Raw genomic sequence first — 26,749 nt, 5'->3', positions numbered from 1 at the left:
ACCCTCGATTTTTCACATCATTAGTACTTATATATGTGTGTGTGTGTGTGTGTGTGTGTGTGTGTATACAGTATATACATATATATATATATATATGTTTCCTGTGCACCAGGAAACCATTTACTACACTGGGTGGTAACCATATAACCAAATTTTGGCGCCTGGTGGTTTGAGTAATTATTGCGCTCCAATCGCATTGAGCCGGTGAAGGTTAATATCCAAGGGTGGTTGGGGTTGATTGCTCATGTAATGCCACTCAGGGATAAGTGAGGCTGGTCACTCTCATCTTAAATGTCGGGACCAACTGCCTAGCCCTGGACTCCTACGCTCCTCATGGGGCAATGTAGGATTGGATGATGAATGGATGGATATATATATATATTATATATACATATATATATATATATATAGGTCTCCCTCGTTTTACAATTGGTATGCGTTCCTAGAAAGGTAATCGTAAACCGAAATCGTAAAGCGAAATTAAGATTTAATGGGAAAAATAGGGATGCGTTCCTGGACTCGTGTATAAGGAACCGAAGACCCATACAAGTGATCTAATATGCAATAATAATGATGATGCTTTATGTATTTTAATGCATCTGAATCACATATGTATGTACATTTGCAAACATAAAGACATGAAATAGCAAAAACAACATGAAATACAGCTGTACTGTACTGTACTGTTATGTACCCTCCTACTGTACTGTAGCTCAGTCCACTCTTAGTCGGTCCCCCCCGAGGCTGGAGGACATAATGCCTTAATGTCTCCTCCGAGGCTAGGAGACATCCTGGGCCAAAGCCCATCACTCGTCAACACAAGAGGTGGAGAGGGAGAAAGCAGGGGTGGTGGAGGTTTGGATGGCAGGAGTGGATGACTCAGGAGAATGAGAGGTGGTGGAGGTTTGGGTGGCAGGGCTGGATGACTCAGTGGTAGCAGAGGCAGATGGACTAGCAGTGGGTTTGAAGAAGCTGGAAATTGTTGTTTGCTTTGCCAGCCTCCTCCAGGCCTCGCCAGATTTCCACATGCCCAATTGTAAATGCGAGGGAGCTCAATCGTAAAATGAACACTTGGTACTAAAGAAGAAGGATCGTAAATGCGAAATATCGTAAAACGATACAGCGTAAAATGAGGGAGACCTGTATATATGTACTGTATATATATGTATGTATATATATACATATATATATATATATATATATATATAATTTATACAGTAATCCCCGTACTATCCAGACGCCCACTTTTCGGACACCCCGCTTACCGGGCATTGTGGGCTTGGACGTTCGGAACCCCCACCCCACCCCACCCCACCCCCACCCAAAAAAAAAAAAAATCCAAATTTCTTCCCACCCGTAATTTGAAATTGCCATGCAGTGCCAAACAGCTGCTTACACCACGGCCCCTTAACCCTTTCCTTCCTCCCCCCTCCACCCCTCTCCTGTCAGGGTTGCCATTTGGTATTTTCATTACCAAATGTTGGCCAATTTGGTAATGAAAAATTTGTTTTGTAATGAATCAGAATAATACATTACCAAATGGATTTTTCACATGTATGAGGATGCACAGGATGGAGATGGTGGATTGTTTGCTCTCACTGATTAATTTGCTAGCCTACATAACGTGAAAATAGTCAACATGCTGTTAATTATAAGGAGAGTGATTACATGAATTTCCACTTGTATAAATAATTAGTGAAGAATAAATGCTAGCTCTACGAATTTGGTAATGAAAACTGAGAAGTTTGGTAATGTGGCTGTTGCGATATGGCAACTCTGTTTCCCAGTCACCAACATTACCAACAGTTACTGCCTAACTTCGATCACGAGTAGATGCTTATCGTAATGGATGCCAGCTCATTTTTTGTGAATAAACAGTGAATAAACTGCAAGACCTTGCCACTAGACCACATGGGAAAGTACAGTGTTGTGCAGTGTTAAGAAATTAAAGTTTAGAGTGCAAAGGATTAACTGTGGAGTGCAAATAGGTGGTTGAAACTGGCATGGTGCAGTTAAGAACAATGTGCAGTGTTAGACATTTATAACTCACAGTGCAAAGAATTAAGTGCAGCACAACACTGGAGTACTGTACGTGCTTCAAGAGCATTTTCACCGCAAAGCCTTAGAGAAGGCAGCCATAGACGTGCTGTAAGTACCCTGGCTGAGGCACAGTCACTTCTTATTCCTCATTCTTTGGTTCCTTTTCATTTATTTCATGCTTTATGTCCATTGTTGGTGTGAAAAGGGTCTTAAATAGGTTTAAATAGGTGCTAAGCATATCCAGTAGGGAGTTCTATACGTGTTTTTCTGAGTTAGGCTAGGTTAGGGTCCAGAAGTACAAGTTCAGGAGGCTGGGGCCCACTTTCCGGATGGGACCACTTTCCGGACGGGACCACTTTCCGGACATGCCTTTGGCTCTATTACATCGGATAGTGGAGGGGTTACTGTATGTTATACAGATTATATATATATATATATATATATATATATATATATATATATATATATATATATATATATATATATATATATATATGTACAGTATACACACACACACACACACACACACACACACACACACACTGATATTATCTATCATTCCAGTGTATACCCTCCGTCACTGCATTGCATCGTTAGGAGACCGAATGACATTATCATATGGAATGACACTGATATTACCTATCATTCCAGTGTACACCCTCTAACACCTCATTGCATCTTTTAGGGGACCGAATGACATCATCACATGAGATCATGCCATGTGATAATGTCATTCGGTTTCCTTAACCCGTTAACTGCTCTATACAGCCTCGGCTGTTCTGAGTGCGACTGCTCAATACAGCCCTTGCTGCACAGGTGAATTTCGAATATAGTGCCATGGTGACCATGGCCGACCCACGCAAGCATGTTTGAGCCTTCAAAACTGAAACCGAAAAAGAAAACGAAAACCATACAGTCCAATAGGGAATCAGACACTTCGATGTTCATCCATGGCTTTACCAAGGTAAATATTGAGCTAATATTTTGTTACTATATACTTTGGCTTGTGTTCTCTCAATTCGTAAGACAAAATTTGGCCTTTGGGAAATTTCACGGACACCTCCAGAAAACTGCTAAGAGCAGTTAACGGGTTAAGATGCAGTGGGGGTGTCGACAGATGGTATACACTGGAATGATAGGTAATATCAGTGTTGTCCCATGTGATATAGGGTGACCCAGAAAAAACTCCCACATTTCCAAAAAAAAAAAAAAAAAAAAAAAAAAAAAAAAAAAAAAAGTTCTATCTATCTATCTATTGCCAGACGCCTCAGTCCCATTTGGGGTGGCCACAAACAAATCGCCTCCAAGTCGCCCTGTCCCCCGCCATTTCACTCCCCTGCTCCCAACTCACACCCCCCTCTCTCATACACCTCTCCACCCCATCCCTCCATCTCATCCTCGGCCTCCCCCTCCCTCTTTCCCCCTCCACCTCACTCACATACACTCTCTTCGTCAGTCTTTCACCCTCCATCCTCTCCACATGGCCAAACCACCTCAGTATGTTCCTCATAACGCTTCCTATCACATCCACATCAACACCACAATGCTCCTTTATATCTTCATTCGTCAGCCTGTCTCTCCATGTGACTCCACAGGCTCCTCTTAAATAACTCATTTCCACTGCTCTCACTCTTGACTTGTGTCCTTCCAACAATGTCCAAGCTTCACTTCCGTACGTTAGAGTTGGTATCACAATACTGTCATGTAGTAACTTTTTCACTTCCATGCTCACTTCCCTGTTTCTTATCACTGCTTTCAAAGAACCAGCAACCTTTCTTCCCTGCTGTACCCTTTCAAGCACTTCACCCTCCAAACCTCCATCCTTACTCATCACACTACCCAAGTACTTAAACGTACTCACATTTTCTAATTCCTCACCATCCAACCTCGCTGTACATTCACTGACTTCACCTCTCTCAAAGACCATCACTTTACTCTTCCCTACATTCACCTTTAGATTCCGTTTCTTACACTCTCCCAAACTCATCCACCAAGCCTTGCAGCTCCCCTTCGTCTTCACTCAACAACACAGTATCATCTGCAAACAACAGCACAGGGAGTTTCCAAACACTATCCTCTCTCACCAGGGCCACTCCAACATCCACTACCCTACCTTGTACCTCTTTTATTACCCCATCCATGTACAGATTGAATAACCATGGAGACATGACACATCCCTGTTTCAACCCAACTTTCAAAGAGAAAAATTCACTTAGTTCACCATCCACACGCACTGCAGCCTTCGCACCATCGTACATACTCTTCACAGCATTCAACAACTTCCCATCGACTCCATATATTCTTAACACTTTCCACAATCCTAGTCTATCCACTCTGTCATATGCTTTCTCCAAATCCATGAAAGCCGCATACAACTTCTTTCCCTTCTCTAGAAACTTTTCCACTAAAGATCTGAGAATGAATATCTGATCTACACAACCTTTTCCCTTCCTAAAGCCTCCCTGTTCTTCTCCAACTAATTCCTCTGTTCTTTCTCTAACTCTGTCAATAAGTATCCTACCATACACTTTTCCTATTATACTAAGAAGACAAATGCCCCTATGATTACCACACACTTCTTTTTCCCCTTTTCCTTTGTACATGGGAATAATTATACCTGACTTCCAATCCTCCGGGACTCTACCTTCCTCCCAGGCCAATCTGCACATCTTCCACATCCATTCTACTACTATCTCTCCCCCATGCTTCAGCATTTCACACACTCCATCAATTCCTGGGGCTTTCCCTGATTTAACTTTCTTCAATGCTTCCATAACTTCTATCCTACTGATTTCTTCCTCTCTTCTCACCTCCCTCCTTCTCCCAGCCATTCCCCAGCCACTTATACTTGCATTACTTCCATCCTCCACGTTCAACAATTCCTTAAAGTGTTCTCTCCATCTGCTCACTTTTTCTCCCTTCTCCACTAGTAATCTACCATTTTTATATTTCACTCCCCTGCTAACTTCACTTCCACCCTGTCTTACTCTTTTCACCTCTCTCCAGAACATTTTCTTACAGTCCCTCCACTTTACACTCAAATTCCTTCCAAATTCCTCATCCACTCTCTTCTTACTCTCTCTTACTAATCTTTTCACCTCTCTCTTTCTTTCTACATATAACTCTCTCTTCCGCCTCTCAACCTCTACCACGCCCCTATTCCTCATCCATTCATTGTATGCTTTCTTCTTTTGTGCCACAGCCTGTTTCACCTCTTCAGTCCACCACGCTGTTCCTTGCACCCCCCTCTGTCTTCTCTTCCTTCCACACACCACATCACATGCTGCACATATTTCTTCTGTAAATATTCTACACACACCTTCCACGTCCCCCATCTGCTCCAATTCATATTTGCCCAATCGTTCCTCCACTTCTCTCTTATACTCTGCCTTTTTCTCATCCTCTTGTAACCTTTCCACTCTCCTTGCAACTACTCCTTCCTCTCGTCTTTCCCTTCTTCTGTTCCTCCATCTTACTTGGACTTTAATTCTGGCCACCACCAAGTAGTGGTCAGAAAGTCCACTCCCCCAACCTCTATAAACTCTTGCATCCAATATACATCTTCGCATTCTTTCATCCACACACACATAATCAATCATTGCCTTCCTTTCATTCAGTTCACCACCCACCCTTCTCATCACTCGCCATGTATACCTGTGGATCATTTTATGCCTGAAGAGGGTATTGGCTATCACCAACCCCTCCCAGCACAAATGTCCACTAACGCACTGCCATTCTCATCTATCTCAGCAGGCACACCCCACTCACCAACTATTCCATCCACCTTCACATTCCCAACTTTACCATTCATATCACCAATCAAAAACACTCTCTCATTCCTTCCAAACTTTTCCATGCACACTTCTACATTTGTCCAGAATTCTTCTCTCACTCTTCTAGCACGATCTTGCGTTGGTGCATACACACACACAATCGCCCACATTTGTATTCCAACTTTCAACTTTACCCACACAATCCTTGATCCAACTGATCCATACTGTCTTATGCTCCTCTTCCATCTTTTACTCACAACTATACAAACTCCTTCCTTTGCCCTCTCATTCTCACCTACTCCTGCACATATACCCCATCCATACTCCCATTCTCTCACACTTTCTCCTCTCCATTTTGTTTCAGTTATTCCACATACATCCACTTTCGCATCCTCAAGCACCTGGACAATCTCTCTCTCTCTTTCACCTCATCATTCGCTCCCCTTACATTCCACGTTCCAATTGCAATGTCCTTTGTCCGGTCCTTGGTCGTCAACGTTTGGTCAGTCCTTGTCCGAGGCTTATTGTTTGTTTTTTTAGTTAGTTGTTTTCCGGGGAGGGGCACTAACCCTCCGCCAACCCTTTTAGTCGCCTTTTGCGACAAGCAGGGATACTGGGGGAGTATTCTTGAAAAACCCCCCTACCCCCAGGGGTATTTTTTCCACACATGAAGCTTCATTCAGTACAGTTTTTATTCATCATGTTTTAAAGATGACATCCTTCAAATGTGGGCCATCATTGTCTATACACGGTTGGAGGCAATTTCTGAAGGCTGCCATGGCTCGATGGGTCATGTCAGGTGGAGGAGCGGCTATCTCCTGCTGAATAGCAACCTTAAGGGTCTTCAAGAGTTTGGGGTTGATGGGTATACACTTGTGATTTAAGGTAGCCCCACAGAAAAAAATCACAAGGGACAAGGTCAGGGGAACGGGCTGGCCACCCAACTTCGCCATGCAACGAGATTGCCCGATCTGGAAACATTTCCTTCAGCACTTGCAATGATCTTCGAGCTGTGTGTGCCGTAGCTCCATCTTGCTGAAACCACACATTGAGTTCTTCAAGCTCAAGGTGTTCAAGTTGTGGCCTTAGAAAGTTTTTGAGTATATCAATGTAAGTCAGAAGTTATGGTAATACACTAGTTACACCACCCTCTTCAAAGAAATAAGGACCCATGATGCCAGCATCAGCAACAGTGCACCACACGGTCACTCGATTGGGGTGTAACGATCTTTTGTGTAGCATGCGAGGGTTGTCTTGAGACCTATAGTGAAAATTTTGTTTGTTTGCAGAGCCACTCATATGAAAATGAGCTTCATCACTGCACAAGAGAACAGCATCTTCCGGAATACGTTGCAGAATGTGCTCGCATAACTCCTTGCGGCTTATCCAGTCTCTTGCATTGAGTTCTTGCACAACCATCATTTTGTATGGATGGAAGTGAAGGGCTTTATGTAAGACTCTCCTTGCAATTTCCCGGGTTATCCCTACAGCTAAAGCATGCTTTAATGCAGAACGTCTTGGAGACTGCACAACAGATCACCTCCCTTCTTCAGTATTCTCAGGCGTACGGGTGCTCGTAGGTCAACCAGGTGATTTTCTTTTTAAAGCTGAGCCTGTTGCCCAGAAAATCTCAACCCACTGCAATACGGTTTTCCGATCTGGAACGTCTTGGTTCTGTGGAATACTGAAACATCTGCGAAAGGCCCTCTACATGGCAATCATGGAACGGTTGTTTGTGAATAATGCTTCGACAGCGAACGCATCGTGTGCCTCCGACCATGCCATGTTGGCAGCAGAGGACGGTTGGGGTTGGGCTACCAACAGACCCTAGCCCCGCCCCTCCTGCCTCACTACTGCCAGTGCTACAGCCTTTCAAAATGTGAGTTTTTTTTTTGAGCCACCCTGTATTAATGTCATTCGGTTTCTGGGCCAGACTAATTTGAGTGATGACAGTAGGGAGTGGGTTCTATTTACATTTACCGTTGTCATTTGTCATTCAGATAAATGAGACTGGAAAATAAACTGGAGAAGGGCAAAATAATGAGCCAAGCTAGTGTAAAATGTGTATAGGCTATGTAGTTTTAATTTTTGGCAGTAGAATATGTTGTTCTCTTATTTTCAAATGTGCTTGAAATCTCACCTCGGGGGTACCATTGGATATAAGGGACTATTGGCACTGTTGGATCAAGCTTCCCCCCAATTAGTCATATAGCAAGGGTCTACTTTATGTGTATATGCGTGCATCAGGCCAATTATGGAACAAACCTCTTCATCTGTATTCCCTAATGCCAAAGTATGTTAGGTATCACAAAATGACTAATTTTGAATTTGACCTTTTGGTCAGTTGTTTCTGGAAAGAACTACTTGGCAGTTTATATATATTTACTGTATATATGTACAGCGAAGTCGCCTATGGCACAGTTTTCTATGACATGGCAAGGTGCCAGACTCCCCCCTAAAACAAACCACAGACATAAAATACCTATGGTGCAGGCGTGGCAAGGTTTGAAATACACGGGCAAATTCCCCTGGCAGTCTGCATGCTTCCCTGTTTGTAAACAAAGAAGATGGCAGCCACTTCAGCTCCAACTGTGGACTTTTTTCTCTCTTATGAGGAAGTTAAACTTCATCAGATTCATTGTGTTAAGAAACATGAAGATTCTTTTGGTGTTGTGACTAGTTTATAGGTTTGTTTGTAAAACCGCCATGAGTGATGGGTTAGTGACGAAGCACCTATCTCTGACCTGAGGTGAAGTATAATGCCTCCCATCATCATCATCACGTATATAAGAATGATTTTTTTTTTTTTCATTCATTGCCAGACGCCATGTATCCCAAACGAGGTGGCCAAGGGCTTAGAGTTAATTGTTTTACAGGGAGGGTCACTAATGCTCCACCAACCCCACTTGACATGTAGGGATGCCAGCAGCATCTGGTGTTCCCAGGCGGTCACCCATCCAAGTACTAACCAGACCCAACGTTGCTTAACTTTGCTGGTCGTACGGGAAGCGGTGTACTCAACGTGGTAATGATTATTAATGTGTTAAATGTGAGTTTTGTTGACACTTGAGCATACAAACCTTATCATTGCTTGACCAGGCAGCCTTCACCATCTTTAATGTTTTGGTTGGTCAGATGATCTGTGTCTGCTTGGCCGAGCTTTTTTTCGCTCAATTTGCAGCGGATGGTATTGCCCAAGTAAACACAAGGCTGATCACCCTCCCGTTTTTCATGCCTATTGTTGCTTGTAATACATGCGTTGACTGATTGCTTGATTGTGTAAAGTGGGGAAAAGTGGGGTGAAAAGAGAGACTTTGGGCAAATGTCCAGAACCAAATACCATTTTTCCGATAGGTTTAGTTATTTGTATGGCACGGTTTACCATGGCACGGGCATGATCCAGAACCATTTAGCCGCGCCTTAGGTGACTTGACTGTACACACACACACACACACATATATATATATATATATCATTCATTCATTGCCAGACGCCATGTATCCCAAACGGGGTGGCCAAGGGCTTAGAGTTAATTGTTTTACAGGGGGGGGGGCACTAAATATATATATATACACTCAATCCTTGAGTACCGCGGGCAATAGGGACTGGACAAGGACCGTGGTACCCAAATCCGCGTCACTCAGACAATATGTTTACATGTATAATGGTGCAATGTGTTCTGGCAACTTTCCAAAACTCTCACTTTTACCCTCTTACCACCTAACCCCACGTAAATTACCCCCACTTACACCCACTCATCAGGTAAAACATTGAAAGAGATATAACTGTTGTAATTAAAAACATCAATGGTATTAAAAATAGCATTAACAAAAATAAAAGTTGGGATGGGTACTCCTTTTGTTGATATTAGCTCCTCGGTATTTTCCTCCCATCTGCAACCCCATCGTTGTTGTCAAAGTTTCTCCTTCTCATATCATGTGGCTTTCAGAGAGACCTTAGGCCATATGGTTAGACAAAATTTATGGGTCTGGCAGTTTTAGAGTACGAAATAGAACGAAAATTTGTGCTAACAAGAAAAAATTACTTTAATCCGTGTGTTCTCGTGAGTTAGCGTTCAGTTTCACATTTTTCGTTTGATATCGCGTTTCCCAACGCATTTCTGATAAACTAAACATATGGCTAAACTGCTCAATCAGTTCGAAATGTGTTGGGAAGAGCGATACCGAACGAAGAGTAATGTGTTGGGAAGAGCGATACCGAACGAAGAGTAATGTGTTGGGATGAGCGATACCGAACGAAGAATGTGAAACGGAACGCTAACTCAGGAGAACACATGGATGAAAGAGTACCTTTTTTCTGGTTTGCAAACATTTTCGCTCCATATTGTTCCCTAAAACAGCCAGACCCGCAAATTTTAGTCTAACTATACAGCCTAACGTCTCTCCCGAAGGCCACATGATACGAGAAGGCGAAACTTTGACAACAACTTTGGGGTTGGGGGTCGGGAGTAAAATACCGTGGAGCTACGTATCAACAAAAGGGTACTCAGTGGAGGTGGTGTTGACCCAGTCCAACTGTTTTTGTTAATGCCATTTTTAATACCACTGATGTTTTTAATTACAACAGTTATATCTCTTTCAGTGTTTTACCTGATGGTGCGTATAGGTGGAGGTAAATACGTGGGGTAAGATGGTAAAAAGGGTTAAAAGTGAGAGTTTGCTTTCTCTGATGCTCCACATAACGCCCTATAAGCTTCTCAGTCAGTTTCAGGACAACATATAAATCTTCACAGCTGCCAGGATTGCATCACTTCCAACGAACGATCTTTATCTTCTCCCTGTCCTTCCAAATCGTTATGATGGTGCTTTCTTTTATGCTATGGTTTTTCTTTTTTTCTTTTGCCATTTTGGTATTTGTACGCTTAAAGCAGTGGAAGAACTTTACCAATTCAGTTCATATTCCTTCAGTTTGTTTTCTGTATTTTTCTGACTATCTTCAGGGTGGTAAATTACCTTTTCCTGCTGAAAAATTTCCCACTTTTTATCATCATGTTCCTTAAGCCATAACATGATTGTTTTGATGTACTCAAAGGTGATTTTCGTCTCCCAACTTCCCAACTGGATGCTACGTTAGGTTAGGTTAAATTATAAGGTATAGTTAAGCTAAGTTAGGTCAAGTTTAAACACTTAGGTTAGGACAGGCCCTAATTTCGCCGTAACCCTGATGTGTCAAACAAGTTGACAGCGGAATACAACTTAAAATGACGGGGGAACAGATTTAGTATGAAACGTTTATTTACCACCCAGAAGTAATCCGACAAACATAAGACTATCAGGAAGAAGAACGAAAAATGTGAAACTGAATGCTCACTTACACGAGCAGAAGTATTTTGTGTGTGTGTGTGTGATTAGCAAACATTTTCGTTCAGTTTCGTCTCCTAAAACTCGAAACCCATATGACTGTGAGGTAGAGTCTGTGAGACGCGAGAAAGAACTTGATAGCCGTATGCTCAGTCGGTCCTAAATGTGTTGGGAAGCACAAAACCGAACGAAAAATGTGGAACTGAACACTAACAAGAACACATAGACGAAAGTATTTTTTTCTAATTAGCAAACATTTTCGTTTCATTTTGTCCCCTAAAACTGCGAAACCCATTATGAGTGTGGGGTGGAACTAGGTGAAGCATGAGAAAGGATTGATAACAGTATGCTCAGTTAGTTGGAAGTGTTGGGAAGCATTAAATCGAACGAAGAATGTGGAACTGGACGCCACGATAGCACATGGACGAAAGAGTAACTTTTCCTCTAATTAGCAAACATTTTCGTTCCATTTCGTTCCTTAAAACTGCAAAATCCATGATAATTGTGGGTAAGAACTAGATGAGGCATGAGAAAGGACTGATAACCATATGCCCAGTTGGTCCAGAATGTGTTGGGAAGCATGAAATCAAACAAAGAATGTGGAACTGAACTGTAACTTACGAGAATGCAAGGATTTTTTTTTTTTTTTTTTTTTCTGATTAGCATACATTGTCGTTCCATTTTGTCCCCTGAAATTGCCGAAACCCATAAATTTCGTCAAACCGTTCGGCCTTGAGTTTGCCCAGAAAACATATTTCCATTCTGTATGCGTATTCATAAAAACCACCAGGAACCCTCAGCCAGGAACAACGCTTGCCCATTCGTTTCAAAACTAACCATAGGTTTTTCACGAAAATATGCCCACTGTGCTTCCCAGGCAAAATTTCAGCAACCTAACCTACCATAACCTATCCCATCTCACTAGGGCTGTTTGGCTGAGGTGGCTGGCCGTGATACTGAGATAAATACCCACACAGAATGGAAATATGCTCCCAGGAAATGTACCCAGAGGTTAGAGGGTGACATCATAGCGCGCGGCTTTCAAATTTCGTCCCCAGGCCAGCTGACTTCCCGCGTGAGCTCGAGTTTTTCCGCGTGTTGCCATGACTTGTCTCATTATGCTGACCGCGTTAGAACAAAAACGTGTCACTCAACCACGTGTTACTTAAGGATTGAGTGTATATATATATATATATATATATATATATATATATATATATATATATATAAGCTAAGTAAAGTAGTTTGAGGGTAATCGATGTCATCAGGCCAATCCACAGTTCATTAGCTGGTTGTCAAAATTTTATGCTTCTTGAAAGGTTGAATTTCCTAATCCTTGGATAACAAGATGCCAATGAAAATATGAAAGTACTGTACAGTAATCTTAAGGGTACCATGAATAGTTACCATAAAATATAGATCAACATTATGCTGTTACCGGAGATGTATATACAGTAATGTGATTTTTAAGAGTAATATACTCTGTGCCTCTTGTGCATCATAAAAGTATAATGTACGATATTTCTTTGCAGTTCACTCAAGGTACAGAAGCGCCTTGCCTCAAAGGTGCTAAAATGCGGCAAAAAGAAAGTTTGGCTGGATCCCAATGAAATTGGAGAGATTGGCCAAGCTAATTCACGTAAGTTTTTGAGAACTGTAATCTGTTTTGGAAAATATATAGTATCTGGGGATTTTGATAGATGATAGGTGTTGAAGATTAAAGTTAAACTACTGTATATGCCGTATTTCCTGTATGTTAAGGCGCTACAAGGCTAAGACGCACCCTATAATATACCAGGTATTTTTTGGGGAAAAATTTTTTTGAGGATTTATTGTCTTAGCGTACTTGCAAGTTAATGGCGCCGACTCTACAGTGTCATTTTTCTTTCTGTCAGAGCAAATTATCATATATCGGACATATTATTAAAAATTTTTGGTTATTATTACCGTAATTAGAGGTACGTAGTTCAGCACAATTTTATACCTGTTCACGTCAACAACAACTCATAGTTGCCACTACAAGGTGTATTAACACACTGGCAACAGCGTGTTTACATCAAACTCTTATCAGCTGATGTTTTTATGTTGGGCGATCGTGTGCATGTATGCGCTAACACAAGATCGTGCAAGCAGAGTGAGAGTAGAGTTCTGGACAGATGTGGATGTGTGCATGGAAAGTTTGAAAGGATTGAGTGTTTTTGATTCGTGATATGAATGGTAAAGTAGGGAATGTGAAGGTGGATGGAGTAGTTAGTGTGTGGGGTGTGCCTACTGAGATAGATGAGAATGGCAGTGCTTTAGTGGACATTTGTGCCGGGAGGGGGTTGGTGATAGGCAATACCCTCATCAGGCACAGAATGATCCACAGGTATACATGGTGAGTGATGAGAAGTGTGGATGGTGAACTGAATGAAAAAAGGGCAATGATTGATTATGTGTGTGGATGAAAGGATGCGAAGGTGTGTAATGGATGCAAGAGCAATTAGAGGTTGGGGGAGTGGCCATTCTGACCACCACTTGGTGGTAGTCAGAATTAAGGTCCAAGTAATATGGAGAAATAGCAGAAGGGAAGGACGGGAGGAAGGAGTAGATGCAAGGAGAGTGGAAATGTTACAAGAGGATGAGAAAAAGGCAGAATATAAGAAAGAAGTGGAGGAGCGATTGGGTAAATATGGATTGGAGCAGATGGAGGACGTGGAAGGTGTGTGCAAGATATATACAGAAGAAATATGTGGAGCTTGTGATGTGGTGTGTGGGGTGAAGAGAAGACGAAAGGGGGTGCAAGGAACAGCATGGTGGAATGGAGAGGTGAGACAGGCTGTGGCACAGAGGAAGAAAGCATATAGTGAGTGGATGAGAAATAGGAGCGTGGAAGGAATTGAGAGACAGAAGAGAGAGTTATATGTGGAGAGGAGGAGAGAGGTGAAAAGATTAGTAAGAGAAAGAAGAGAGTGGATGAGGAATTTGGAAGGAATTTGAGTGTACAGGGGAGGGACTGAGAAAATGTTCTGGAAAGAGGTAAAGAGAGTTAGACAGGGTGGCAATCAATTTAGTCGGGGAGTGAAAGGTAAAAACAGTAGATTACTAGTGGAGAAGGGAGAAAAGTGAACAGATGGAGAGAACACTTTAATAACTTGTTGAACATAGAGAATGAAAGTAATGTGAGTATAAGTGGCTAGGGAATGGCTGGGAGAAGGAGGGATGTGAGAAGAGAGGAAGAAATCGGTAGGATGGAAGTTGTAGAAGCACTGAAGAAAGTCAAAATGGGGAAGGCCCTAAGAATTGATGGAGTGTGTGATGAAATGCTGAAGCATGGGAAAGAGATATATAGTACTGGAATGGATGTGGAAGATGTGCAGGTTGGCTTGGGAGGAAGGTAGAGTCCTGGAGGATTGGAAGTCAGGTATAATTATTCCCTTGTACAAAGGAAAAGGGGAAAAAGAATTGTGTGGTAATCATAGGGGCATTTGTCTTCTTAGTGTAATAGGAAAAGTATATGGTAGGATACTATCCATCCATCCATCATCCAATCCTGCATTGCCCCATGAGGAGCGTAGGAGCCTGGGGCTAGGCAGTTGGTCCCGATATTTAAGATGAGAGTGACCAACCTCACTCATCCCTGTGTGCCATTATTTGAGCAATCAACCCCAACCATCCCTTGGATATAAACCTTCACTGGCTCAAATCGATTGGAGCGCAATAATTACCCACTAAACCACCAGGCGCCAAAATTTGGTTATATGGTTACCACCTAGCGTAGTAAATGGTTTCTTGGTGCACAGGAAACCATTTGGCTTGTCACTCAGTGTAGAGTCACCCACAGGCTGAAGGAAGTGGAAAGAATGAAGGTAGGATACTTATTGACAGAATTATTGAAATAACAGAGGAATTAGTTGGAAAAGAACAGGGAGGTTTTAGGAAGGGAAGTGGTTGTGGAGATCAGATATTCATTCTTAGATTCTTAGTAGAAACGTTTCTAGGAAAGGGGAAGAAGGTGTATGCGGCCTTCATGGATTTGGAAAAAGCATATGACAGGGTGGATAGACAAAGATTGTGGAAAGTATTAAGAATATATGGAGTAGGTGGGAAGCTGTTGAATGCTGTGAAGAGTATGTATGAGGGGGCTAAGGCTGCAGTGTGTGTGGATAGTGATCTGAGTGAATTTTTCTGTTTGAAGGTTGGGTTGAAATACGGATGTGTCATGTCTCCATGGTTGTTCAATCTGTATATGGATGGGGATATAAAAGAGATAGAAGGTATGGCAGTGGATGTTGTAGTGGCCCTAATGAGAGAGGGCAGTGTTTGGAAACTCCCAGTACTGTTGTTTGCAGATGATACTGTGTTGTTAAGTGAAGTTGAAGGGAAGCTGGAAGGCCTGGTGGATGAGTTACAGAAAGTATGTAAGAAATGGAATCTGAAGGTGAATGTAGGGAAGAGTAAAGTTATGGTCTTTGAGAGAAGTGAAGTCAGTGAATGTACAGTGAGGTTGGATGAGGAGGAAATGGAAAGTGAGTATGTTTAAGTACTTGGGAAGTGTGATGAGTAAGGTTGGTAGTTTGGAGGGGGATGTGCTTGAAAGGGTACAAGAAGGAAGAAAGGTTGCTGGTTTCCTTGAAAGTAGTGATAAGAAACAGGTCAGTGAGCATGGAAATGAAAAAGTTACTACATGACAGTCTTGTGATACCAGTTATAACATGTGGAAGTGAAGCTTGTACCTTGTTGGAGGGACACAAGTCAAGAGTGAGAGCAATGGAAATGAGTTATTTGAGAGGAGCATGTGGAGTCACATGGAGAGACAGACTGACAAATGAGGTTGTGAAGGATTGTTGTGGCATGGATGTAGATGTCATAGGAAGCATTAGGAGAAACACACTGAGGTGGTTTAGCCATGTGGAGAGGATGAAGGGTGAGAGACTGATGATGATAGTGTATGTGAGTGAGGTGAAGGGGGAGGCCAAGGATGAGATGAAGGGATGGATGGGAGAGGTATATGAGAGAGGGGTGTGTGAGCTTGGAGCTGGGCAGTGAAATGGCAGGGGACAGGGGGATGTGGAGGTGATTTGTTTGTGGCCACCCCATATCGGATTAAAGAATCTTGCAGTAGATAGATAGATAGATAGTTCGAAAGAACCTTTACACCTCACACCTCAACAGAATTCACTCAGTTCAGCCAACAGAGTTGTTATCGTAATACTGTATTGCTTTATGACACAGTGCCATACAACCAGTCACCAGTTACTGTGTATTTATTCGAGTGAATGCTTTGTATCTTGTGACTGGGGTTTGTGAATGCTTTTATCTCGTGTCTGGGATTCATGAATGATTGTATCTCAAGACGGGTTCGTGAGTGCTTGTATCTCATAACTGGGGTTCGTGAGAGTTAGCAAACTCCTTTCTACAACTTGATCTTCGAGTGCTAAGAAACAGGGTGAGTTTTGAATGCATTTTTGTGGGAGGAAAATGCATTTTATCATATGGGAAATACGGTAAATAAAATACTGTACTGACTTTCTGCTTGGTCCAAATAGAGTTTGATTCATATGATTGATAAATATGCTGATATCCACAAGTAAAAGAATAATACGGTATGAAGTTTCGTGAGTCATTTATATTCTCATCTTAACTATACTTCATATTAGCCGATATGGGTGGTTGTTGTTTTTCAACCATGATCTGTCTTGCTAAGCAGACTCATCAACCGCTGGCAGGCAACAAGCCCTGAAGGGCCATCTTATGTTGTGAACTGATGTTCCACTGTGCTTGACAGTGCTTGCCACAGCGAGGTGGCTGGTAATGTGGGACTTCGGTTCCTGGGTTGGATGCCGCATTTGTGTCTCCACCCATTTAACAAGGTTACCATAGTAGGTGTTACATGATTACCACCCAGTATTGTATACAGTTTCTTGAGTTACAGGAAACCATTAAACTTGTCACTCAGTGTATAGCTACTTGGAAGTGGAAAGAAAATGTTACGTATACAGTTTCTTGAGTTACAGGAAACCATTAAACTTGTCACTCAGTGTATAGCTACTTGGAAGTGGAAAGAAAATGTTACCCTAACTCAGGCAGTGTGTGCTGCTTCTTGTGGCTATGAGAATTGTTTATAAACTATTCTTCTGCCTGTGAGGCATTTGCACAGCTCCAGATGGTGAAGTAGACAAGTACAAGCAGCATTGCCACAGTGTGTTGCCAAGTGTTCACACATGGAAATCAATGCAAAAGCTTTCCAAAACAAGCATGTTGATTGTTATTTTCATGGATGCAACCTGCATCATTTGGTACCAAGCAGTTGGATTTTGGTTGGACATTATCAGCAGCAAATGGTAGTCAGTGGTTGGAATTTTTGCCAACTTCTCGGTCGTGAGAAGGGTTAAGGATGAGGTGAGGTAGTGTCCAGAGAGCAAGAAAGAAACTGATAGGAGAACCAGTAAAATTCAGCATTAATAAATTTCTCTTGCAGGTCAGAACATCCGCAAGTTGGTGAAGGATGGTCTGATCATCAAGAAGCCCCACAATGTGCATTCCCGTGCCCGTGTACGCAAGAACCAGGAGGCCCGCAGGAAGGGTCGCCACATGGGCTTTGGTAAAAGGAAGGGTACAGCTAATGCCCGTATGCCACAGAAGGTCAGTCAGAGTTTATTACATGGGTAGAGTTAGCTTGATAAATGTTGCTGTAGTTCTTTCACCATAACTTCATTATTCATCTTTTTGCAGCTGAGTGGCAGATACAATACTGCTGCGTTGTATTCTTTCCATGGCACTTTGTGACAAGCATCTTATTCTCTTGTTGCAGTTCAGCATTCATTGTGGAAATATGGGAAATTTAAGCCATGTTGAAGTAAAGAGTGTACCATCTTTTATGGCCTTCATTACTAGATGCTTTAACTCCCTAGCAAATTAAAGTTGTTGTTACCCATTCCACTTTGAAAAGTTATGTCTTATGCAATTAAACTACAGTGAACCTCAATTTAACAAACTAATTGGGGGGAGGAGCGGGTGGCTATATCCAAAAGTTTGCTATATACGAGGGGCTGGTATTTCCGAGGGATTGCCGAACTCAATTCGCTGTATAAGGGGAGGTGTTTGGTGCTCAAGCATAACCTAAACTAACTCTATGAAGTGTAAATACAATACTGTATGAAGTTGTACATATAAATACAATACCTATAACACTGGTCAACACAATTTTTCTGGCGTGACTGTTTGCAACAGATTGTAGGTAATTTTGGGATGCCGAATCCGATTTTGGTATGGATTTTTGTCTATCACATCAGGTTTTTTAGATGAAAATTCGCAATTTAGCGCTAAAGTATGAAGAATTGCCAGAGTAAAATTATTCAGTTTATTGGAAATATGATACTCAAACTACAGTGCTCTTTTTGTTTTAATTTCACATTGCTATTTTATCATCTAATAAGTTTAAAAAAGCAAAGTTGGTAAACCATATGTCCATACTGTAGATATTATAAGTTACACAGTGATAAAACAACAGTTTAATTTTATTCTGTAAAAAGTAAAAACAGGGAATAACACTACTGGGTTATTTCAACTGCAAAATGTTTTTCTCAAAGACAGTCTTTTGTGTGCAACATCTGGAACAACTCTCATGAGGCTCCAGCAGTAATCAGCCATCATATTGCGGTCCCATCGGCCTTGGTAACATTCTTCCATTACTTTGGAAGAATGTTACCTTGCTCTTCGCTTACATGGCCAAGATTTTCTGGAAACTTGTCCAAATGGCTATGCAAATATTGCAATTTGATGCTCATCTTGCATCCCATTGCTTGCAAACTGGACAAGAGCTCTTTCACGATTTCGCCATAGATGTGTGATTTCCGGTTTCCTAAAAAGTTTTTCACAACATTGGCAAATGGTTTTCAGGCTCTTACCTGAATAGGAGACATTGAGACAACAAACTGTGGATCGTTCAGCAACTTTCTGATTTGAGGGCCATCGAATATTCCAGCTTTTTCTTCTCTTCACTTAGCACAGGGAAAGCTAAGCATATAGTTGAAACAGTTCCCGGTGTTATCAAGAGCCTTAACAAACTGTTTCATTATGCCAAGCTTGATATGAAGTGGTGGCAGAATGATATTATCCAGATCAACCAATGGCTTATTTATGATGTTCTTATGTCCAGGTGTCAAGTTGTCTCTTAAAGGCCACTCATCCTTAACCCAATGCTCTTCCTTTGCCCTACTATCCCAGTAGCAGAGATAGCATGGGTATTTCGTGTAGCCGTGTTGTTTCCCTAAAAGGAAGTTCACCATTTTTAAATCAACACAAATCAACCGAGCATGATCGTTGTATTTCAACTTTTCCAGGACAACTTTTATATTGGCATATTCCTCTTTAAGGGTCACTGAGTGCCCTATAGGAATTGATCCGAAAGTGTTACCATTGTGAAGCAAGACACATTTTAGGCTGCATTTTGAACTGTCGATGAAAAGTCTCCATTCATCAGATACATATCTTAATAATCCCATTTCCAAAGGAAGTCTTACAACATCGTTGGAATAAACAAGTTTGCCATCTGAAGTGAAGTACTTCTGCAGCTTCTCTTCTCTGTTACGATAAAATGAGACGCTAGTGCCATGATGAAGATTTTTTTTCTTTTAGCCTTGAAGCCAGCAACTCGGTAGATTGTTTTGGCAAACCCAAGTCTCAAATTAAATAATTCAACTCAAACTGATTGAACAATGAAGGTTGGCCTAACGAAGTTTCTGATGGATGAAAATCCACATTGATTTGTTCATCTCCACTTGAGGAAGGATGTGAGGATGATACTGAAGTTCCATCATCAATATCTGGGAGGTCAGTAAAAATAGGTACTGGTATGTCATCACAATGAGGGATGGGCCTTAAAGCTGGTTCGAGATTAGGATATTTCAAATACTGTTTGTTGTTTCTGTTAAATCCTTTGACTTTAACAAGACAGAAATAGCAATCATTGGTATGGTTTTTTGGCTCCCTCCAAATCATGGGAATGCAAAATTTGAGCTTGACATTCTTGCCTTGAGACCAAGATCTCAAAGTCTCCACACAAGTTTTGCAAACTTTATTAGGAGCCCAGCTTTTGTCCTGGTCTCCCAAGGGTACCTTAAAATAAGCAAGGTACACTTGTTTTACAAAAGTAGTGATGGTGTGCCTCTGAGAGGCTAAAGTGAAACAGCCACAGATATAGCAAAAAATATCTGGATCATTGCAGAATTTTCTCTGCTTTGAAGACAGTGGAGTAGACATGATCTGATCAGGAAATTGCAGTCCAACAACAAATTAATCTGTAAAAGAAAAACCAGTAAGATTAAACACTACAGTTAACAAATTAAAATTAAATAAGATCTTTAGGTACTAGCATATATATGCCCTAACCAACTAATATACTTTGAGAGAATTGAAGCTCTGTGAAAGAAGTCAGTTTTATACTAAGAAATTTCAAGTGTAACTTTACAACCATAAATGCATAGATAAACTTTTTATGTTGTTGACTTTTGCTTATTCATATTTTTTTGAGCCATAACATACCACTTGAGGCTGCTATCGATCAAAAAGTCCTTATCAACCCTAGCGAGAGGCCACTTGCGAGGCGCTTTTGCCCTCCCCTCCTCCTTTATCCAGCCCTTAAAGACATACAGACAAAGAGTATGGAATAGATGTAAATATGTAAAGGCAAAATTAGGCTTAGGTTTAGGCAAATAAACCATGTTTTCTCTCCCAAAGTGCAACACCTAAGGACCTAACTTGGTTCATTGAAAATATTGCATGCCCGTAGCATGAAAACTAGATGTGATAGAGCAAATCTGGGCCCATTTTCGGATTCAGCACTGCAAAATTAGTTAAAATCAATTATCAAAGTCCATGCCATTTTTTTTTTTTTTTTTTTTTTTTTTTTTTTTTTTTTTGATCAGTGTAATAAGAATACAGTATAATGTAGCACTGTTACAGTACACTTACTGTGCCAGGAAGGGATGCTGTTGTCACCATGGGCTGATTCCCGAACTTCTCCCTCATTTAGCAACCGCTGTTCGCAGAATCTTGAGGATGTTCATTCGCAATTTGGGCATTCATTATATCCGAAATTCACAGTACTGGGGTTTGGTATATCGAGGGTTTACTGTACTTGGTAGGAACAAGGGGGCATATATCATCCATTCACTCGGATGTGATGAAGTACCGAATCGGCAGTCATTTACCAAATCGGCACTTTTAATTGGAAAATATTATGATCTTTATCACCATGCTGTATAGGTTCATATACACGCAGTAGTCTGATATTCGGCCAAAATTTTGTGTTTAATTTAACCCCTCCATGGCCGTGAGTCCAGGATTTTACGTGTTCCCCTGGCTGACGCCGAGGCCATTTTCTGAAGTTTCGAAAATCTATCTATCTATCTATTGCCAGACACCTCAATCCCATTTGGGGTGGCCACAAACAAATCGCCTCCAAGTCGCCCTGTCCCCCGCCATTTCACTGCCCTGCTCCCAACTCACACCCCCCTCTCATATATCTCTCCACCCCATCCCTCCATCTCATCCTCGGCCTCCCCCTCCCTCTTCCCCCCTCCACCTCACTCACATACACTCTCTTCGTCAGTCTTTCACCCCCCATCCTCTCCGCATGGCCAAACCACCTCAGTGTGTTCCTCATAACGCTTCCTATCACATCCACATCCACACCACAACGCTCCTTTATATCCTCATTCATCAGCCTGTCTCTCCATGTGACTCCACAGGCCCCTCTTAAATAACTCATTTCCACTGCTCTCGCTCTTGACTTGTGTCCTTCCAACAATGTCCAAGCTTCACTTTTGTACGTTAGAGTTGGTATCACAATACTGTCATGTAGTAACTTTTTCACTTCCATGCTCACTTCCCTGTTTCTTATCACTGCTTTCAAAGAACCAGCAACCTTTCTTCCCTGCTGTACCCTTTCAAGCATTTCACCCTCCAAACCTCCATCCTTACTCATCACACTACCCAAGTACTTAAACGAACTCACATTTTCCAATTCCTCACCATCCAACCTCGCTGTACATTCACTAAGTTCACCCCTCTGAAAGACCATCACTTTACTCTTCCCTACGTTCACCTTTAGATTCCGTTTCTTACTCTCCCAAACTCATCCACCAAGCCTTGCAGCTCCCCTTCTTCTTCACTCAACAACACAGTATCATCTGCAAACAACAGTACAGGGAGTTTCCGAACACTATCCTCTCTCACCAGGGCCACTCCAACATCCACTACCCTACCTTGTAACTCTTTTATTACCCATCCATGTACAGATTGAACAACCATGGAGACATGACATATCCCTGTTTCAACCCAACTTTCAAAGAGAAAAATTCACTTAATTCACCATCCACACGCACTGCAGCCTTCACACCATCGTACATACTCTTCACAGCATTCAACAACTTCCCATCTACTCCATATATTCTTAACACTTTCCACAATCCTTGTCTATCCACTCTGTCATATGCTTTCTCCAAATCCATGAAAGCCGCATACAACTTCTTTCCCTTCTCTAGAAACTTTTCCACTAAAGATCTAAGAATGAATATGTGATCTACACAACCACTTCCCTTCCTAAAGCCTCCCTGTTCTTCTCCAACTAATTTCTCTGTTCTTTCTCTAACTCTGTCAATAAGTATCCTACCATACACTTTTCCTATTATACTAAGAAGACAAATGCCCCTATGATTACCATACACTTCTTTTTCCCCTTTTCCCTTGTACAAGGGAATAATTATACCTGACTTCCAATCCTCCAGGACTCTACCTTCCTCCCAGGCCAATCTGCACATCTTCCACATCCATTCTACTACTATCTCTCCCCCATGCTTCAGCATTTCACCACACACTCCATCAATTCCTGGGGCTTTCCCTGATTTAACTTTCTTCATTGCTTCCACAACTTCTATCCTACTGATTTCTTCCTGTCTTCTCACCTCCCTCCTCCTCCCAGCCATTCCTCAGCCACTTATACTCGCATTACTTCCATCCTCTATGTTCAACAATTCCTTAAAGTGTTCTCTCCATCTGCTCACTTTTTCTCCCTTCTCCTCTAGCAATCTACCATGTTTATCTTTCACTCCCCTGCTAACTTCACATCCACCCTGTCTTACTCTTTTCACCTCTTTCCAGAACATTTTCTTACAGTCCCTCCACTTTACACTCAGATTCCTTCCAAATTCCTCATCCACTCTCTTCTTACTCTCTCTTACTAATCTTTTCACCTCTCTCTTTCTTTCTACATATAACTCTCTCTTCCGCCTCTCAACTTCTTCCACGCCCCTATTTCTCATCCATTCATTGTATGCTTTCTTCTTTTGTGCCACAGCCTGTCTCACCTCTTCAGTCCACCACGCTGTTCCTTGCACCCCCCTCCATCTTCTCTTCCTTCCACACACCACCTCACATGCTGCACATATTTCTTCTGTAAATATCCTACACACACCTTCCACGTCTCCCATCTGCTCCAATTCATATTTCCCCAATCGTTCCTCCACTTCTATACTCTGCCTTTTTCTCATCCTCTTGTAACCTTTCCACTCTCCTTGCAACTACTCCTTCCTCTCGTCTTTCCCTTCTTCTGTTCCTCCATCTTACTTGAATTCTAATTCTGGCCACCACCAAGTAGTGGTCAGAAAGTCCACTTCCCCAACCTCTATAAGCTCTTGCATCCATTACACATCTTCGCATCCTTTCATCCACATACACACAATCAATCATTGCCTTCCTTTCATTCAGTTCACCACCCACCCTTCTCATCACTTGCCATGTATACCTGTGGATCATTCTATGCCTGAAGAGGGTATTGGCTATCACCAACCCCCTCCCAGCACAAATGTACACTAACGCTCTCCCATTCTCATCTATCTCAGCAGGCACACCCCACTCACCAACTATTCCATCCACCTTCACATTCCCAACTTTACCATTCATATCACCGATCAAAAACACTCTCTCATTCCTTCCAAACTTTTCCATGCACACTTCTACATTTGTCCAGAACTCTTCTCTCACTCTTCTAAGACGATCTTGCGTTGGTGCATACACACACACAATTGCCCACATTTGTATTCCAACTTTCAACTTTACCCACACAATCCTTGACCCAACTGATCCATACTGTCTTATGCTCTTCTTCCATCATTTACTCACAACTATACACACTCCTTCCTTTGCCCTCTCATTCTTACCTACTCCTGCACATATACCCCATCCATACCCCCGTTCTCTCACACTTTCTCCCCTCCATTTTGTTTCAGTTATTCCACATACATCCACTTTCGCACCCTCAAGCACCTGACCATTCGCTCCCCTTAAATTCCACGTTCCGATAACCATGTCCTTTGTCCGGTCCTTGGTCGACGTTTGGTCAGTCCTTGTCCAAGGCTTATTGTTCGTTTTTTTTAGTTAGTTGTTTTCTGGGGAGGGGCACTAACCCTCCGCCAACCCTTTTAGTCGCCTTTTACAACAAGCAGGGATACATTAATTTGCGCTTTAAATCAATATTTATGCAAAATGAAAGTCTGTCAAGGCTTGTTGGTGATCTAAAGGGGAAATACCAACTAACCTTAGCATGTTTTCACTCTGAATCCTGATTTTTCTTTAACAATTTAATTAAGCAGTCATTTGATTGGATTTTTAGGTAATTGGGTGTTTATTAACCTATATGGTGATAAAAAATATTTTCCTATTAAAAGTAATGTAAATGACCGCTGATTCAGTATTTTGTCGCACTGCTTCCTCGGTGTAATGCTGCCTTCAAGTGACTTTACGATGAGTGACAAGCCAAACAATATCATGTAACCCAGGACACCATTTACAGTAGAAGTCCGATTTTTCGGCATCTGTGGGATCAGGCTAGTGCCGAAAAATCAAAATTGCTGAATTATCAAAAACCCTACCCACTCAATACCTCATATGTTTCAGTGAACACTATCGTCACTACTCATATCATTACAAATGTGTTTGGAGAGAGTACTGTATACTGTTTGATACTGTACAATACTGTAATGAATACAGTACTATACATGAATATGAAAAATAAAGAAATTAGTGAACATACTGTATATAAATGTAATGGTACAGTAGGCCTACAATTTCACATGCACTTACCTAAACTTATAGTAGGTTCCTTATTTACATATGTACAATAGAAGGGGTTGATTGGAGCCTGCTACTGCTGGAAGAAGTCCCCAGCAGTAGAGGGTCCTCATGGAGAATTTCAAGACTGACGAAAAAAATCGGAAAATCTGCCGAATGATCAGAGATTTTCATAAATGGGACTATTTCTCAAAACTGCCGAAATGTCAGATTTGCCGGGGAATTGGATGCCGAAGAATTGGACTTTTACTGTACTATGCTGGGTGGTATCCATATAACCAAATGCTACTGTGGTCAAAGGATGTTGGGTGCTCCAAGAAGATATGGCCCGTGAGAGTTTCTGAGGGTGCTTACATAGTACACCCAGGGATAAACAGCTGGTCACTTGCCTTCTGTGAGAACTAAGTAGCTTGGCACCAGTCATTTGTACTCCTGATGGGGCATAGAAGGGATAAGAGTTGGTGACACAAAGCCATACTTACAATTGTACAGTAAAGTATTGCCTTTGACTCTTTTAACCCTCCTTTACGAGGTGCTACCCAAAAGTTCCAGTAATTTGAATATTGTAAGGAAATAAGTTACTTCTTAGTTCTCACTGTCACCTTCGAAGTAGCCCCCTTGGGCTTGTATGCAGTGGTCCCAGCGTTTTTTACCACGAGCCCATGGATCCCTGGAAGGTTTCAAGTGTGATGGTCTTGAGCACCTCCTGTGATTCTGTCTAGATCTCCTCAGTCGAGTCAAATCGATGCCCTTTCAGTCGTAATTTCAGCTTGGGAAACAGAAAAAACTCGTAGAGGGCAAAGTCAGGTGAAAAGGGTGGGTGGGGAATGTCTACCGTGTTAATGGAAGCCAGGAACTGCCGGACAACAATTGATGTTTGAGTGGGGGCGTTGTCATAATGCAGGACCCAGTCCTTGTTCTTCCACTGTTCTGGACGTTTTCAGCGGATGTTCTCCTTCAGACACTGCAAAACTTCACAGTAAAACTTTTTGCTGACAGATTGACTGAGTGGGAGGAATTCCTTGTGAGCAATCCCTTGGATATCGAAGAAAACGATCAACATCGACTTGACATTGCTGTGAACGACACGCTTTTTTCAGCCTTGGTGAATTGGGAGACTTCCATTGCGATGACTGCTGCTTTGTCTCTGGGTCATAACCATAAACCCATGATTCATCACCTGTTATGACCTTGGATATGAAGGTGGCATCATCTCAGACCTGATACTTTAGCTCCCTGCAAACTGCAATGTGATGTGCCTTCTGCTTGTCACTCAGCAGTTTTGGCACAAATTTTGCAGCAGTGTATCTCATGCCCAACATATCCGACAAAATGCGTTGCACGCTTCCATACGACAGTCTAACGATATCACAAACATCATGGATAGTTCATCTACGATCTGCAAGGATAGCCTGACGAACATTTCCAATGGTTTCTGGTGTTGTTGCCATTGACGGTCCTCCATAATGGTCATCGTCTTCGACAGACATTGTTCCTTCCTTG

General features: G+C 41.9%; 1 protein-coding gene and 1 pseudogene across 1 annotated transcript in view; one reads left to right on the top strand and one right to left on the bottom strand.

Annotated features, from left to right (window-relative positions):
• Positions 1-26,749, top strand: part of RpL19 (ribosomal protein L19) — a 32,707-nt gene that overhangs the window by 4,406 nt on the left and 1,552 nt on the right. The window contains exons 2-3 of the mRNA XM_080273534.1: positions 12,667-12,773; positions 17,595-17,758. Of these exons, the coding sequence (XP_080129660.1) occupies positions 12,667-12,773; positions 17,595-17,758 (271 nt within the window). The remainder of the gene's footprint in view (positions 1-12,666; positions 12,774-17,594; positions 17,759-26,749) is intronic.
• LOC145401507 (5S ribosomal RNA) lies at positions 8,734-8,853 on the bottom strand (annotated as a pseudogene).

The sequence above is a fragment of the Coenobita brevimanus genome, chromosome 55 (assembly GCF_032717465.1).
Source record: "Coenobita brevimanus isolate Jiangsu-jjx chromosome 55, ASM3271746v2, whole genome shotgun sequence".
NCBI lineage: Eukaryota > Metazoa > Arthropoda > Malacostraca > Decapoda > Coenobitidae > Coenobita > Coenobita brevimanus.
This window is presented reverse-complemented; position numbering and strand designations above follow the sequence as displayed.